The following is a 13,682-nucleotide window of genomic DNA, read 5'->3' as shown; positions in this document are numbered from 1 at the left end:
ACCTGGAGTTTCTATTCATTTGTGTTTCTTCAAAAGGTTCTGTCAAATCTTGATTTGTCAGCATGGTTCCCGTCTCCGGTCGCTTCTTTCTTCTTTGCAACAGACGCCGTATTGTGTGTACTTTATTATTGTTTTTTTGGAAAATGCACAGACTCTACAGTTCGTCTCACAAAGGCAATAAGAAGTTGCAGAAAGAATGGATGCAGCTTTGTTTGATGGATATTCACAGCTCAACTCTGGGCTGCAGGTAATAAAGTTGAGCTCTCACATGGGGAAAGCTTTCATAGGCACCTGTTGAAAGCTGTGAGGGACCTCTCCGGTGCCGCTGGTCTAATATTAATTTACTCTGAGAAGCTGTATGAATACCTTTTCTCAGCTGTGTGAAGTATTTCTTACAGATTTTGATTGTGTGTGAAATGTAATTCGCACAAAGGATGTGATGTTGGCATTAAAGTGGACATATTCTGCTGATATTCAGGTTTGATAGTTGTATTTTGTGCCTCTACTGTGACATGTTCACACACTTTAATGTTCAAAAAGGTCTTTATTTTTCTCATACTACCCCTTTTCACCCTCCGTCTGAAACCAGAGCCCAATCTGCTCTGATTGGTTAGCTGGCCCGCTCTGTTGTGAATGTTCAGCCACTTAGAGATGTCCCACCCCTTAGCCTATCACGTACAATCTTTTGGCGTGCTAGCCAACAAAAGCACGAGTGTTACATGGTGATGTCATTTTATTAAGGAGGTAAACAAGGGAAGCCAATGGAGGTGTTTTCAGGCAAGGGGGGGTGGGTGTATGGGAGAGAAACTCCCTCTGGAAGGAACTTTGGGATGTTAGCCTTTGCAGAAGGTTGTGTTTTGCACAAAAACCTGTAAAACACACTACTGGAAAGGGAAAACCCCATACATGGTAATAGGGCTCCTTTTTGAAGGCACAAATCCATTAGATTGCTTAATGATCAATATTCAGCGGGCTTCCCACATGTGTGTTTGTGTGTCTTCATTTCTTCTGAATCATATCTCAGATTGATGGACACCAAACAGCAGCGTTAAAGCTGAGACAGAAGGACGTGGGCTCTTAGGGGGGCAGTGGATATAAGCTGTCATCATAAAGGATGATGATTGATTCCCCTTCCGACATGTCGTGGGCTCTATTAATCCTCAAATCTCTCTAACGATGAGGAAAGGATGAATTCTGAAACATTAGCTATGATATGCGGAGGACAGCAATGCATCAGATAAAACTAATGAGTTATGATGTTTTTTGTACATTTTCAGTGAGATGTACTGATCACAGTGCTGCAGTGTGATTTGTCTTTCGCGCCATGCATTGCAAAGAGTGTGCAGAGCATTTCTTATCCTGTAGTCTACTTTTTATAACCTGGAAGGGATTTTTTTTATAGGAAATGATTCTCTTCAAGGTGGTCCGGAAAGATTTTTCTCTTTGCAAATTGCCACAGTTCTTCACTTATGTATGACATCTTTTAAATCCCCCCAGCTTACCTCATTACTTTGGTGAGGATAAGAAAGTTCCTTATTCTTATGCAAGTCAATTTTACTTCCAAAATGAGCCAATTCTTTTTTTCTGTGTCATACTAAAGCAGGCTGTCTCACATCTAATGCCAACAGGCAGCCCCACGTGGATGATTCCCTGCAGCCGAGCAAAGGCAAGGCATGGCAAGTTTATTTCTGAAGCGTGTTTCAACACAAGGCAGTTCAGTCTTCTGCTTTACAAAATAATAATTCCTTTTAATGTCGTGAATCATATCTTGATTGCAATATCGATCAAAATGATTGCAATTAGTTATTTTTCTCTAAATCGTGCAGCTCTGTTCCTCTATCGGCAGAGCCGGCTGGCTCCTAACAGGCTTTGGAGAGGAAGGCCTCATCAGTGTATTTGCAAAGAGAGAAAACATAGGCTGAGTTGGGATTTTAATCAACTTGTTGTAGAGCCTTCTGCCAGGGCTCGATTGGTTTGAGCCCCAGGGAAGAGGATGAGGCGGGAGAGGGGCCAATTATGTGTTTGTGACTTTAACAAACAATGCTGCTCAACTTGGACTTTATTAGTGAAATTGGACTGGAGGAAGAACAGTCGTTATTCCCTCTCAAAGTCTCCTAGCACTACTACTTCAGTCATTTGAAATGAGGAATCAATAAAGCAATGTTTGCTTCCAAATGCCAGATTATCTTTGGAGTTTAACACTGCTTTCTGTTTATTGGCTGCTTGTTTTCGGTGCATTATTACTTCTGTTTGCCAGTCTCTGTTGTCTCTGAATGCGTCAAAACTCTGCCTCCCTCTCATGGTTATATTGTTACTAGGACTGTGGCCTGCTTATTGCTTCTCCAAATAGCATGAGTAATGAACAGGGGAGAGATTTCAGCTCAGGAAAGACTATGTTTGGTACCAGGGAATGTGAAACTGCAATACTGCTAATTAACGTTTCCGGTACACCTGTTCTGTAATGCCTTTTCTAATCAAAGATAATGCTGGGACACAAGTTCCAAAAGATCTAATGTTTGCTGAGCGTTCTTAGGAGCTGCTGCTCAGGAGTCAGATTTTAATTTGCAGAGAAACGGTCTATGGCTAGTGTCGACCTGCCTCTCGTTGTTTTGTTAAGGGTAGTTTAGGGTTTGATTATGGCTTGCTTAGTGCCCCGTTTGTGTTTATGTAATTGTGTCTTGCTTTGTTATTTCTCACAAGGATAACGTTTGGCTTTACCCTCAGAGTAGATGTGATAGTAAAACATACATAAAAAGCACTTGTTTATTTCAGATGTGGAATTTCCACCTCAAGTGCATTTCGCAAAACAGTGCTACATGTGATGGAAACTTCTGAGAAATGGGCTAAACTCAGAGAGACACGGGGCGAGCTGGAACTTGATGGCAAACACTGAAGGTTTATCTGAAGTTACGGCCGGAGAATTGACAAGACATTTGCTGCAGCCACAAGGTGACACAGCGGTTGCCAAACCAATTCTGAAGAACTCTTCTGTTGCTTGAGGTTTTACCTACTGTATAATCAACTTTTATCATCAGTGAGACTAAGCAAATATGGACCCTGAATCTACCTAAAGTTGTCGTCCATAGAAAAGAATGCGCGCCAGGGGACCTACGTTCCAGAAGGGATGGGCTTCTAGACGTCCTTGAACACTAAACTGTTATCATGGCAGCTTGTGCTCGGTCATAGACTTGCAACTCCAAGGTGCCCGGGCTGCCCCTCCTTAATGGAGATAACAGCACCCTAAGGCCGTTAGCCCATGCCATGGGAAAATACACAGTGAAGGAGAAAATGATAAACTGTGTCAAAGTTTAACTACCTAAGCCAAGAATTCCCTAACAGTACAAATGCAAGGTTCACTATTTATTGGAAGTGATGCAGTTTTACAAGAGAAAGACTAAATGGTTGTTTTCTTTATGTAACCTTCTCCTCTTGGAAAGGTGCACAGCTGCTTCCCAGAACCTTTCAATGGGAAGCATTCCCATCTTTCTTTTACCGAAGGTCAAACAGTCCTTTCCTCTGCAGATTCACAAAACGATCGAATGTAATACGAAATAATCTTCTGTATGAGCAAATGTTTTAAACTCCTGTATATTTTTAAACCTTAGATTGGAAAGCACAAGTAATACATTTTGTAAAATGAAGAATTGCTATTTTAACTTGCTTTGATTTTCCAGCTTACACACTCTGTATCTCCTGATATACAAAGGCCTCTTAGGGTATATATATATTATCAAACCCATATTATTTTTCTATTACACCTGTATTGCACCTAGGTTTCACACTTATAACACCAATATGTTTCCCACATTACACCATTATTACAACAATAGTACACCATTGACATTTATATTACAATGATATCACACCCATGTTAGACATTGACACAGTCTGTATCTGGCAGGACACAGAAACCATTTAAGGGTCATTTTTGTCAGCATTTTTCTGCATTAAGCTTTTATAGAAACCACCAGAACTGCACCTCTAACAGGAGAATATATGTAAAGATGTTTATGTTTTGCCGCCGTTATCGAATGACAAATGCAGCGGGCCTGTCGGAGCATTAGACAGCAGTCCTGTCCCATTGACGCACCGGTAATGATGTGCAAAGCTGCTGGATCTGATCTCGGGCCTCCCCTGGAGCTCAGCTGCTGTCAGTCAAGCCGCGGGACTGGACCGATGAAGTCGACACAATGGCCGCCTCTGCCTCATTAAGGCTAAAGTGCTCTGGGGGGGTAAAAGGAGCTCGGGGGATGAGGATGAAATCTGACGCTCGCAGCACCCATCAGAGGGCCGGAGCAAAGAGCAGGCGGGGAGGGAATAAAAGGAGCACATTAGATTGAATATTTTCCCCATTGGTCGTTAGGAAAGTACACAGTGTATTTCAGGGAGAGATGAAGAAACTACGATGAAGAGGAAGACCACTGGGGGGGTTACACAGCACTAATGGTCTCCCTCTGAACATACTTGATGGCTAACTGGCCAATTAGACAGCAGGGGAAGCACTTGTTTCCAGTGCAGCCCTGTTGTGTCCGCACTGGTTGTCAGATCTTCTCTGTCGAGACACGCTGTTTGATCTTCACAGGCATCAGTCCTTTCCTGAGACAAAAGATATCACCCCTTCGCACAAAGAGGATTTTGCTTCTGTCTGTGGGAATAATTAGCCTAAACTGCAGGCATTTCCTGTTCCCTTTTTTTATTATTTTGTCCCCTCTTCCCTGCCTTTGTCTTTTTTAATGTTTTCATTGTGTCCGCTCCCACCCTGAGAATGTGCAGCTCTATCTAGCCCACTCACCATCCTTTCCTTCACCTCCCACATTCTGTAGTTTTTCCTTTTGCAGTTTCCAAGAGACTTTTGGGTGACCCTGATTTCATATCTCAAGGCGCGTGTGTTTTTGTGCTTGCTTCTGTCATGACCGGAGGGGGAGGGGGAGGGGGAGGGTCTCAGTTATCGATCGGAGCTCTCCACCGCTCTCTTTCAACCGAAGTGTGCGTTGAAGGTTATGATTACCACTTTCATTGGCCAGCCTGCTCAAGTGCTACTCGAGTATAATGGAAATAATTGGGTTTTATGTCTAGCTTCTCAACCCCCCTCCTCCCAAATCAAAAGCCCTTGTTGAAATTATAGCAACATAACTTTAAAGGGAGTGGCATCTACCTCCGCATGTATTCCTCCAGGGACAATACAGCAGAGCATTTAATCAAAGACAGACTCTTTTCTTCTCCTCTCACCCCCACCCAACTTCATTTGGTTTTACAACAATACCCCATTGTTCGATAATCATTTTATCTTACTGTTTCTCAAAAACAATTGTTTTGGTTGAAACCGCTGTCTCCAAGAAATACACCATCTCGTGTTTTGCTTCATAATTCAGTTTCAGATTATGAAAAAGGGTATTCTTGGACAAAACATTATTTATTCATGGTTTTTCAGTCTTAGTTATTAAAATATCTCTCCATGTGAAACAGCCCAAAGTGCAGCCTTATGTTGATATACATCCTGTGATCACCCTCTGTTCACCGTAAATTATTTGATCATTCTGCTGTTTTAGTTAAGTTAAATTGTCATTATTGGGATGGTACCCAATAGCCAAAGTTATTGCAAATAATTGGGTATTTTTTATTCACAATACTATACATTCTTATGTCGCAGTTTATTTATTTATTCATAAGAGAAAAAGTTGGGACTGTCACATTATGGTGAAATTCGAGGTTGCCTTTTGGCCCATAGACTGAAAAAGAACTAATTTGAAGATGCCTGAGGTGTTGTCGCTCTCACTCATTTCTGATATTTTAATGTACCAAATAGTAAATCTATTCTCTGACAAGATATGCATCAGATGAATCGATATAAAAGTTGAGAATTGAAAAAGACTTACCTTTTTATAGTACGCCCCCTTAGCTTTCAGTGTCGACTCCTGTCAGCTGGTGTATCTGTCTGCCCACATATTGAGTCTTGGCAGCTTGTCAAATTGTCCAACTTTGAACCAGCTGGTATTCATGGCATATTTATTTCATATAATCCCTTTGTGATAATGGTGCAGAGTCACAGCAGGTTTGAGAAATGCATAGCTTCGTCAGTGGGGAAGTCATTAATCTCAAATCTGTCACCGGACTCCCAAAAGGTGTCCATCCCATCAGCCTGCCTTATCTCAGAGTTTGTGCGCCTTAAATGCTTTCTAAATTAAACAATAATCAGCCTCTGTATTCCAATCACGTTGAGTCGTATTCCTAACCTTAAAAGTAGCAGGACTGCAGTAAGTCATTAGTACTCAGTTTACGCTGATTCACTCAACCATTGGGATTTGTGTCGGAGTGCAGCTGGCAAGCAGGTGTAATTGGGTTTCTAACAAGTGTGTAATGAAGCCGTCAGTTTTCTAGATAGACTTTTGGTTTTGTAAGTCCTATACAATATGACTGAGCTCACAACAGCATGACTCACCAGATAAGCCCACTCCAGTAAAATTAACCAACGAGAAAACAAAAGGATGCAAACCATAATTTTCATATGGTTGATTAGCAGAGAATGAATTGGGAAGAAGCATTTGGTACATTCAGTTTCTCCAAAAAGACAAATGGCTTGCTTTTTTTAGATGAATTATTGTAGACTTAAAAACAGACGGAAGATATTTCAAAACATCTTCTCTGGGTTCTAAGAAATGTCAGATTTTTACATATTTTCTGACATCTTGACGCTTTTAACTCGAGCAAATATATGCAGCAGCTTGTTAGGAAACATAGACTGTTTAATCATTTCTATGCTTGCTGCCTTGAAACACGTTCAGAATAAAAGCAGTTCCTCAAAAGTTTACTCCTGCCTGTTATGAGCGTTTATTGTTAGGAAAGGTTCACATCTTTTTAAGTCTGTCTTAAAACAACACAGCTGTCTTAGTGTTAATGTGAGAACTGTATCCATTGTCAAAAAGTGATGGGGGGGGGACAAAATATGCTAATCTAATAGAAAAACAAGGTTATTTACCATGCAATGTGTTTCAACGCGTTGTTTACTTTAATCAAGTTGCAGAGGCTAATTAAAATTCCATTATCTGGAATGGGAAATGCCGTGCCAATCAGATTTTCCTCCATTTAGCTTTGAAGTACTTCTACGGTGTTGATCTGGAGCGGAAAACAGCTGTGCTTCTATTTGAAAGGAAATTGAAACACTCCTGATGGGTTTGTTGCTCCGGCTTGTAGGAGGACATTTGCATGAGCGTGAGTTGTCCTCAGCGTCTCCAGGTCACGCTGACGTTTGAGTGTTGTAATAAATGCGCCGTCACGTCTCAAGCGCTTCAGTCCATATGTGTGAATGTTGGTTTAAAATGACACTGCTGTGCTAATTGGCCTCCAGCTCTAGGTCTGTGCGGTCTTTGTTGAAAACCTACTTAATTTTCAGGGTAGCAGAAATGAAAAAACAGATGTCTCGGTCAATGAAAGTGTTAACACAGCAGTTGAAAGAAGCTATTTTAGCAGTGAGTGCTCCGTGTTGTTACAGTTGATGACTATTCTGGAGGATACCACACAGGCAACAATAGAGCCTGTGTTTCTGGGTGTGTTTCTATCTCTTCAGCTAGTCTTAGCGAACCGACAGAAGGGAGGATCAAGGATTTTGTCTCCGTGCTCTCCCTCATTTCAAACTACCTATCATATCTGCCAGCTCAGTGATCAGCTTACTATGTTGATCAAACAATACACATTTGGTTTGAAGACTTCTGCTATGATACTCGTGCCTCACCTATTATACTTTGTCACCAGGCCTGCACATATTATCTTAAAATGAATACCAGTGACAGTGATGTGGAGGTGTAGTTTGGTCATTATTTGTTTAATTAGTAACAGTTTTTATCATTATTGATATAATGGTGAGTTTTCTAAATGTAAACTACGGTGGCCCACAGGGACAAATGCATGCCCAAGACGCCTCCATTAGCAGAAACGTGCCGCAGTTTCAAAAACGATGCAAATAAAGACACACAAATGTGGCATGCAAATGAAGAAACATCTATACAAACTAGTCGAAACAAAGAGCTACGTAAACATAATGCTTGCTAGCTAATGTAGCTAACCTAGTCATTTCAATATACTAACAAAACACTTACAATTATAAGACAGATTAACTCCGGGACAGTGACAGTTGGCCAATTTTGTAATCAACAAGTGCTCCGGTCCCGGCTGTGTGCATCACCTTGAAGCGATTTGCATTTTCAGCGTTTTGTTTATCCAGTGCTGCACATGCATTGTCAAGTGGCTTTGGAAATGATGCGCATGTGTTTTGGCACATTTTTGTATTGATATTTGACTGTTTTTGAAAGTGCTCCGAGTTTCTCCTAATGAAAGTGTTTTAGGGCGATGTAGCGCGTTTGCGCGGGTCGGCCACCATAGTTAATACTACAAAAACTGACCTTACATTTGAATCGTCCCTTCTTCTTGAGCCCCAATCAGACATTACATCATATGCCTCACGGTTTGATGGTCTTATATTATAACACATCTGGTCATGGAGAAACAGCTGTTACCGGGTTAATTTTACAGGCTGCAGCTCCTAGAGATTAAACCTAGGAAAAATAAAGAGCTGAGATGAAGGTGTAATGCTGATAAGAGTCTGAAAGGTGTCTAACTGTAGGAGTCTTGATGTCTCTACGCTCCAGCAGGCTGACACACCTGCTAGCATGATGTAGAGGAGTACTGGAGACAAATTAATTCCCAGCCCAGCGCTCGTATCATGACCCATACTGATAAACTGGCTTATTTTGACAGCTTTTTGAACAGTTTAAATGTCACTGCTCTCAGCTTTTTGAATCTCGCAGTAGAGTGCACTCGTGGATGAAAAAGTAATTTACCAGCAATATTCCATCTTTTGAAATTGTCTATTGCTACTGTTAACTAAATTCGACCTTGTACTGAAGCAGAGTAAGGTAACTATACAGAATCAAATGGACAAAATAACCGAAAAAGTGCAATGCCGTGTAATCAAATAAAACAAAGTATGTATTGTAGTATGTAAGTATGTACCGATTAACCTTTGTTCAGCTGAAGGGATTTTACTGAAACATTATTTTTATTTGTGTATTCACACAGATATTGAATTTGTGGGAGACTGTGATTTTTTTGGGGTTGTGAGCTTTATCTTTATCTTGCATGCAAAGGCTGCATTAGTTAAACTTCATCCAACCACCGGTGATGTATGTAAATTAAAGACCGTTATCTATTAAAGGGGCCATGTTCTGCTCATTTTCACGTTCATATTTGCATTTTGTGCCTCTGTCGTGACACGTCTCCATGCTTTGATGTTCAGAAAGCTCTTTATTTTTCTCATACTGTCTGTGCTGCAGCACCTCTTTTCACCCTCTGTCTGAAACCAGAGTCCAATCTGCTCTGATTGGTTAGTTGACGGCTCTTTTGTGATTTGTCAACCGCTTAGAGATGTCATGCCATTAAGCATATCACATGGAAGTGTGTTTGAGCGCTAGCCAATAGACGCGTGAGTGTTACATAGTGATGTCACTATGTGACGGAAGTAAACAAAGGAGTCCAATGGAGGCGTTTCAGGCAGGGGGCCTCTTTAAGTAAAGACTTTTTGTGTTGGGGATGAGTGATTTGTTTAATAAAAGATTTGCTTACAATTCCTAGAATCAAGCATTTTATTCCCATGGCTGTAAAAACTTTAGTGAGCATTTGTTGAGTAAAATCCACCTGATGTTTAGAAAGGTGAAGGTTGGCATTTGGGATGTGTTTATTTCTTGTCATTATGTGCACGAACGCTTTTGGTTGGCAATGATGGTTCCCGCTCAGCACAGCTAGAGAAAAGGAAAAGTGGTCGCTTGGATATTATGTTGCAATTAGAAGCGATCTGCTCGGTGATCTTTCTCCTCTCCTCAGGCGTGATGAAAGCTCTTACAGCTTCACCTTTTTGTTTTTGTTTGAATTGAACACGACCAATTTGCACATTAGCGATATACCCGCTCTTTGTTCTTCTGTAGTTCGGAGTGGACCGCAAGTCCCAAGTGTTGTTTTCTTCGCTCACAGCAATTCAGCTTTCTAATGTGATAACTGTATCATTACAGGCAGATTTGTTTGTCTGGAAGAGTGGAATGCAAGCACAGCTTTGCTTAATGCATTAATAAAAGGGTCATAGTGGTTGATAATAATTTCAAAGAAAACTATTAAACATCCGATGACAAAAGCGATCTACATTTTTAATCATTTACACCTAAATTATGTATGTACATGGTTGGGATATGTCATACATTTTCCAACTTTTCATTGCAGATATATTTGCTTTTTGATGATTTGATGAGTGGTGAATTAGCTATGCACTTTTAGCTTTTACAGTTTAAAAAATAAACAAAATAAACTCTCAAAATTTCAAGGAAGGAAATATTCTTACACCTATTTTCTTTATCGTACAAAAGGCTCCTTCTGAATGTGTGTTCATCGCGTTCCCTGAATTAGAACTAGCTAAATTGTCTCATTAGTCATGTTACATTACATTTAGCTGACATATTTATTCAGATTCGAGGCTTTATTTATTATTAGGACATAAAACAAATAAAACCAATTCAAAAAGTGAAAGAAATAACAGAATAGAAATAAAATAGTGCAAGAAGTCTATATATGAATATGAAGTATAGATACATAAATGGCAAGATTCAAACAGATTAGCACGTATGGAGGCACTTTACAGAGCTCCGGTGTTTTAATAGTCTTATCCAAAGTGACTTACATCAAGTGCAATTTAACCATGAAAACTCTAAAAGCAAGAATCCTGCTTCCTATCTATAAGCCCAACCAGATTGAGTGATACTGCAATAGCTCCACTTAAAGCCAAATTCTTTGTAAGTGCTACAGAAGATTTGTAATTTGATTTTGGAATGACTGATTCATATAACACTGCCCACTTCGTTCAAACTCGACACAAACTAACAGCTACCTCTTTACCCCAGCATTAATAAGACACCTTGCTCCCTTCTGATTAAAACCCATAATGTTTCATCCTCTCCTCCTGCAGGTACATGATGTTGATCAACGGGAAAAATGAAGTTTTCATGGTCGACAGAGACAACTCCATCTTCCACATAGCCAACCTAGAGTTCCCTTTCCGGAAGGATCCACGTGTCCACCTCGCAAATACTCTATTGGACGGGGTGAGTGACCTCTTTCTTTTGGCTTGTCAGGAATTGTGCCATGCCAGCTTCTCTTATTGCTCCCCTAAACAAAATCTGTTTTCTCCCTTGAATGGAAATCCATGTCCACTCTATTTCCAACCGCGCACTCACATCCTGCACCTTGCTGCGCAGTCTTGCAGATAATTGACACGAGTTGCCAAACCTTAGGTGAAAGAAAAGCATGTCTGGCAGTCGAGCCTTTTAACAACGGCTTACAGGAAAACCATCTACCGTGTCCCGGAGAAATGTTTCATAGTTTTGTCACTGTTTCCTCGCTGGCCTCACAGTGTGTTCTAACACTCAGTATGCGCTCCCCAGGGTGGTAGTTGGGTTCGATGACTTATCCTCCCTCATCCATAATACCACGCTCAGTTTTTTTTATTGGCATGTTAAGGTCACACAAATCCCCAGCTGCAGGTGCACATACACGAGTCATTATCACGTTCCCAAACTGGAAACACAGCCAGGAAAATTGCTTCATGTTCACGCAGTCAGCCGAGATTTAATCATAAACGTCTGGCAGTGTTTTGCGTTTGATATTCTGGTCCAAGAGATGACGGATAAGTTGCCTGTGATTGTTTTTTGTTTTGCCTCTGGCCTTGTTTTCTGTAGCAATTTTATGTAAAATAGGTGTTTGCTTCCTCTTGGCTTAACAGCTGCTGATTGATGCGGCGAATGTGGTTTCCTCACTCAGGCAGGACATCTAATTGCGTCGCATTAGTGCTATTTCGAAGGAGCAGGCCTCACTTGTGTTTAGATTGCTACAAGGTTTGTTTTGACTGTGTTTGTTCATCTGTTGATGCTTCTGGCTCTCTCCGTTCAGAGAGGCTATGTTGAGCCCCGTAGAAGCCAGTCTGGGTTCTCTGATATGTTTCATCTTCAGCCCAAAGGCACCGGTCTTTGTCTTGACATGCTGTTCTGTTGTAGTTTTTAATGAGCTTTACATCAACTTGAGGTCCAACGCTGGATGCGTGCGCCATGTAGATTGAATTCCTGGCGGTTGCCTTTGGTCACATTAGTGTATTCCTCCGCCGCTGTCTGTCTGTGCAACGCTTCAGTGCACCAGATGCGTCATGATGGCAGCCTCCAAATGACATCATTACTTCTCTCTGTGCCTGCCATTCACTCTTCTTCATCCACTCCACCAACATGGCTCTGGATATTTAGTGCTAGATATGCTAGTAAAGATCTAAAAGAAATGGTTTTTGATGATGATTAATCGTACTACATTATGTCTAGTCGGTTAGCTTCATTTAAAAAAATGGCAGGCACTTAAGTAGCACCCATTACTACGAGTGTAACCAAGCTCAGAGGGCCTTCAGTCACCAAAGGTTGCTAAATGTTGCATTTAAAGTCAGCAACTACATTAAGGAGTGTTTAAAAATCCTTGGTTTACGGTGAAAGTTGAAGAACTGTACCATTAGACTTTCTCATGAATGAGTTCACTTCTGTTGTGCATCTTGAGGAGATATTAGGATTAGTTTGGACAAGTTTGTTTGACTTAACGGACCAGTTTGTAGAATTAAGAGGATCCATTAACAGAGAGCAAATGTTTGCTTCTACAGTATCCCAGAACAGACAAATGAATCACTGGCTGTAAGGAGAGCCTTTTGTAATTTTACATAACATGAAGGCCACCGCAGTTTCTTTAAAAGCTTGGAAAGGTAGGGATGAGCAGGGAAAAATTCAGACGGGTGCAATATGCTACCTCACAGTTGGATGCAACCTCAACCCCACTCGATGATCTTGTAAGTCATATCGTGTTTTCCACAGAGAGGATTGATGTGAGTATCTGGGATTTTCATCTGTGGACGTCTGCATGAAGCCTTCCTTTTAGTCTGCACAGGTTGTACACACTTGTATGAAAAGAACTACGCATGTTAGCTCCACTTATCTCTTCTTAGGTTTCATCCACAAGCCTTCTGAAACCAATGGGTGACAGTCATTACGTTTACTACAGGTAAACGTAATGACTACTGGAAACAAAAGCTGCTTTTCATGTTCAAATCACATGAGAGCAGTCTTTTCATCTGGCTGTTGTGATAATGACATAACAGATTTTGCCTGGTGCAATACAATATAAAGTCGATAAAGGTCCTCGTTAGAATACGTACTTATTGTATCAGCACAACAGGGCTGGAGCTTAACAACATGCGGCACAGTTAAAACAGCAGCGGCTTAACGGTTGTATCCACACTGGCCCTGTGGAGGAAAAAAAAACGCCCATCTGGGGCCACATTGTGAGATAAATGAAATAAAAAAACCCCGCACATTATTCAGTAAACTCATCTGGACTGCCCACTACAGCAGAGTCCCCGGAGCTTACATAAAGCCAATCTCAATAAAAACAGCTTTATCTAGTAGATAAAAGGTTCAAAACTTTAAAAGAGGGCTGCAACACTTCATGACTCATTTGATCCAAAACAAGTTATTTATTTTTACAGCATGAATGCTAATACATGAATTATAATGAGGTTTATTCCTGTCATTCCGCCATAACACTTCCTTCATTTGTTTGGATAA

General features: G+C 40.9%; 1 protein-coding gene across 2 annotated transcripts in view; it reads left to right on the top strand.

The window, feature by feature from the left end:
• The window catches only part of rngtt (RNA guanylyltransferase and 5'-phosphatase), an 82,065-nt gene that overhangs the window by 11,327 nt on the left and 57,056 nt on the right, over positions 1-13,682 (top strand). For both annotated transcript variants that reach the window (XM_063902517.1, XM_063902515.1), the window contains exon 9: positions 11,003-11,138. In XM_063902517.1, coding sequence (XP_063758587.1) covers positions 11,003-11,138 — 136 coding nt within the window. The remainder of the gene's footprint in view (positions 1-11,002; positions 11,139-13,682) is intronic.

This window comes from Eleginops maclovinus, chromosome 15 (genome assembly GCF_036324505.1).
Source record: "Eleginops maclovinus isolate JMC-PN-2008 ecotype Puerto Natales chromosome 15, JC_Emac_rtc_rv5, whole genome shotgun sequence".
In the NCBI taxonomy this organism is placed as follows: domain Eukaryota; kingdom Metazoa; phylum Chordata; class Actinopteri; order Perciformes; family Eleginopidae; genus Eleginops; species Eleginops maclovinus.
The sequence above is the reverse complement of the archived record's forward strand: the minus strand, read 5'-3'. Positions and strand labels throughout refer to the sequence as shown.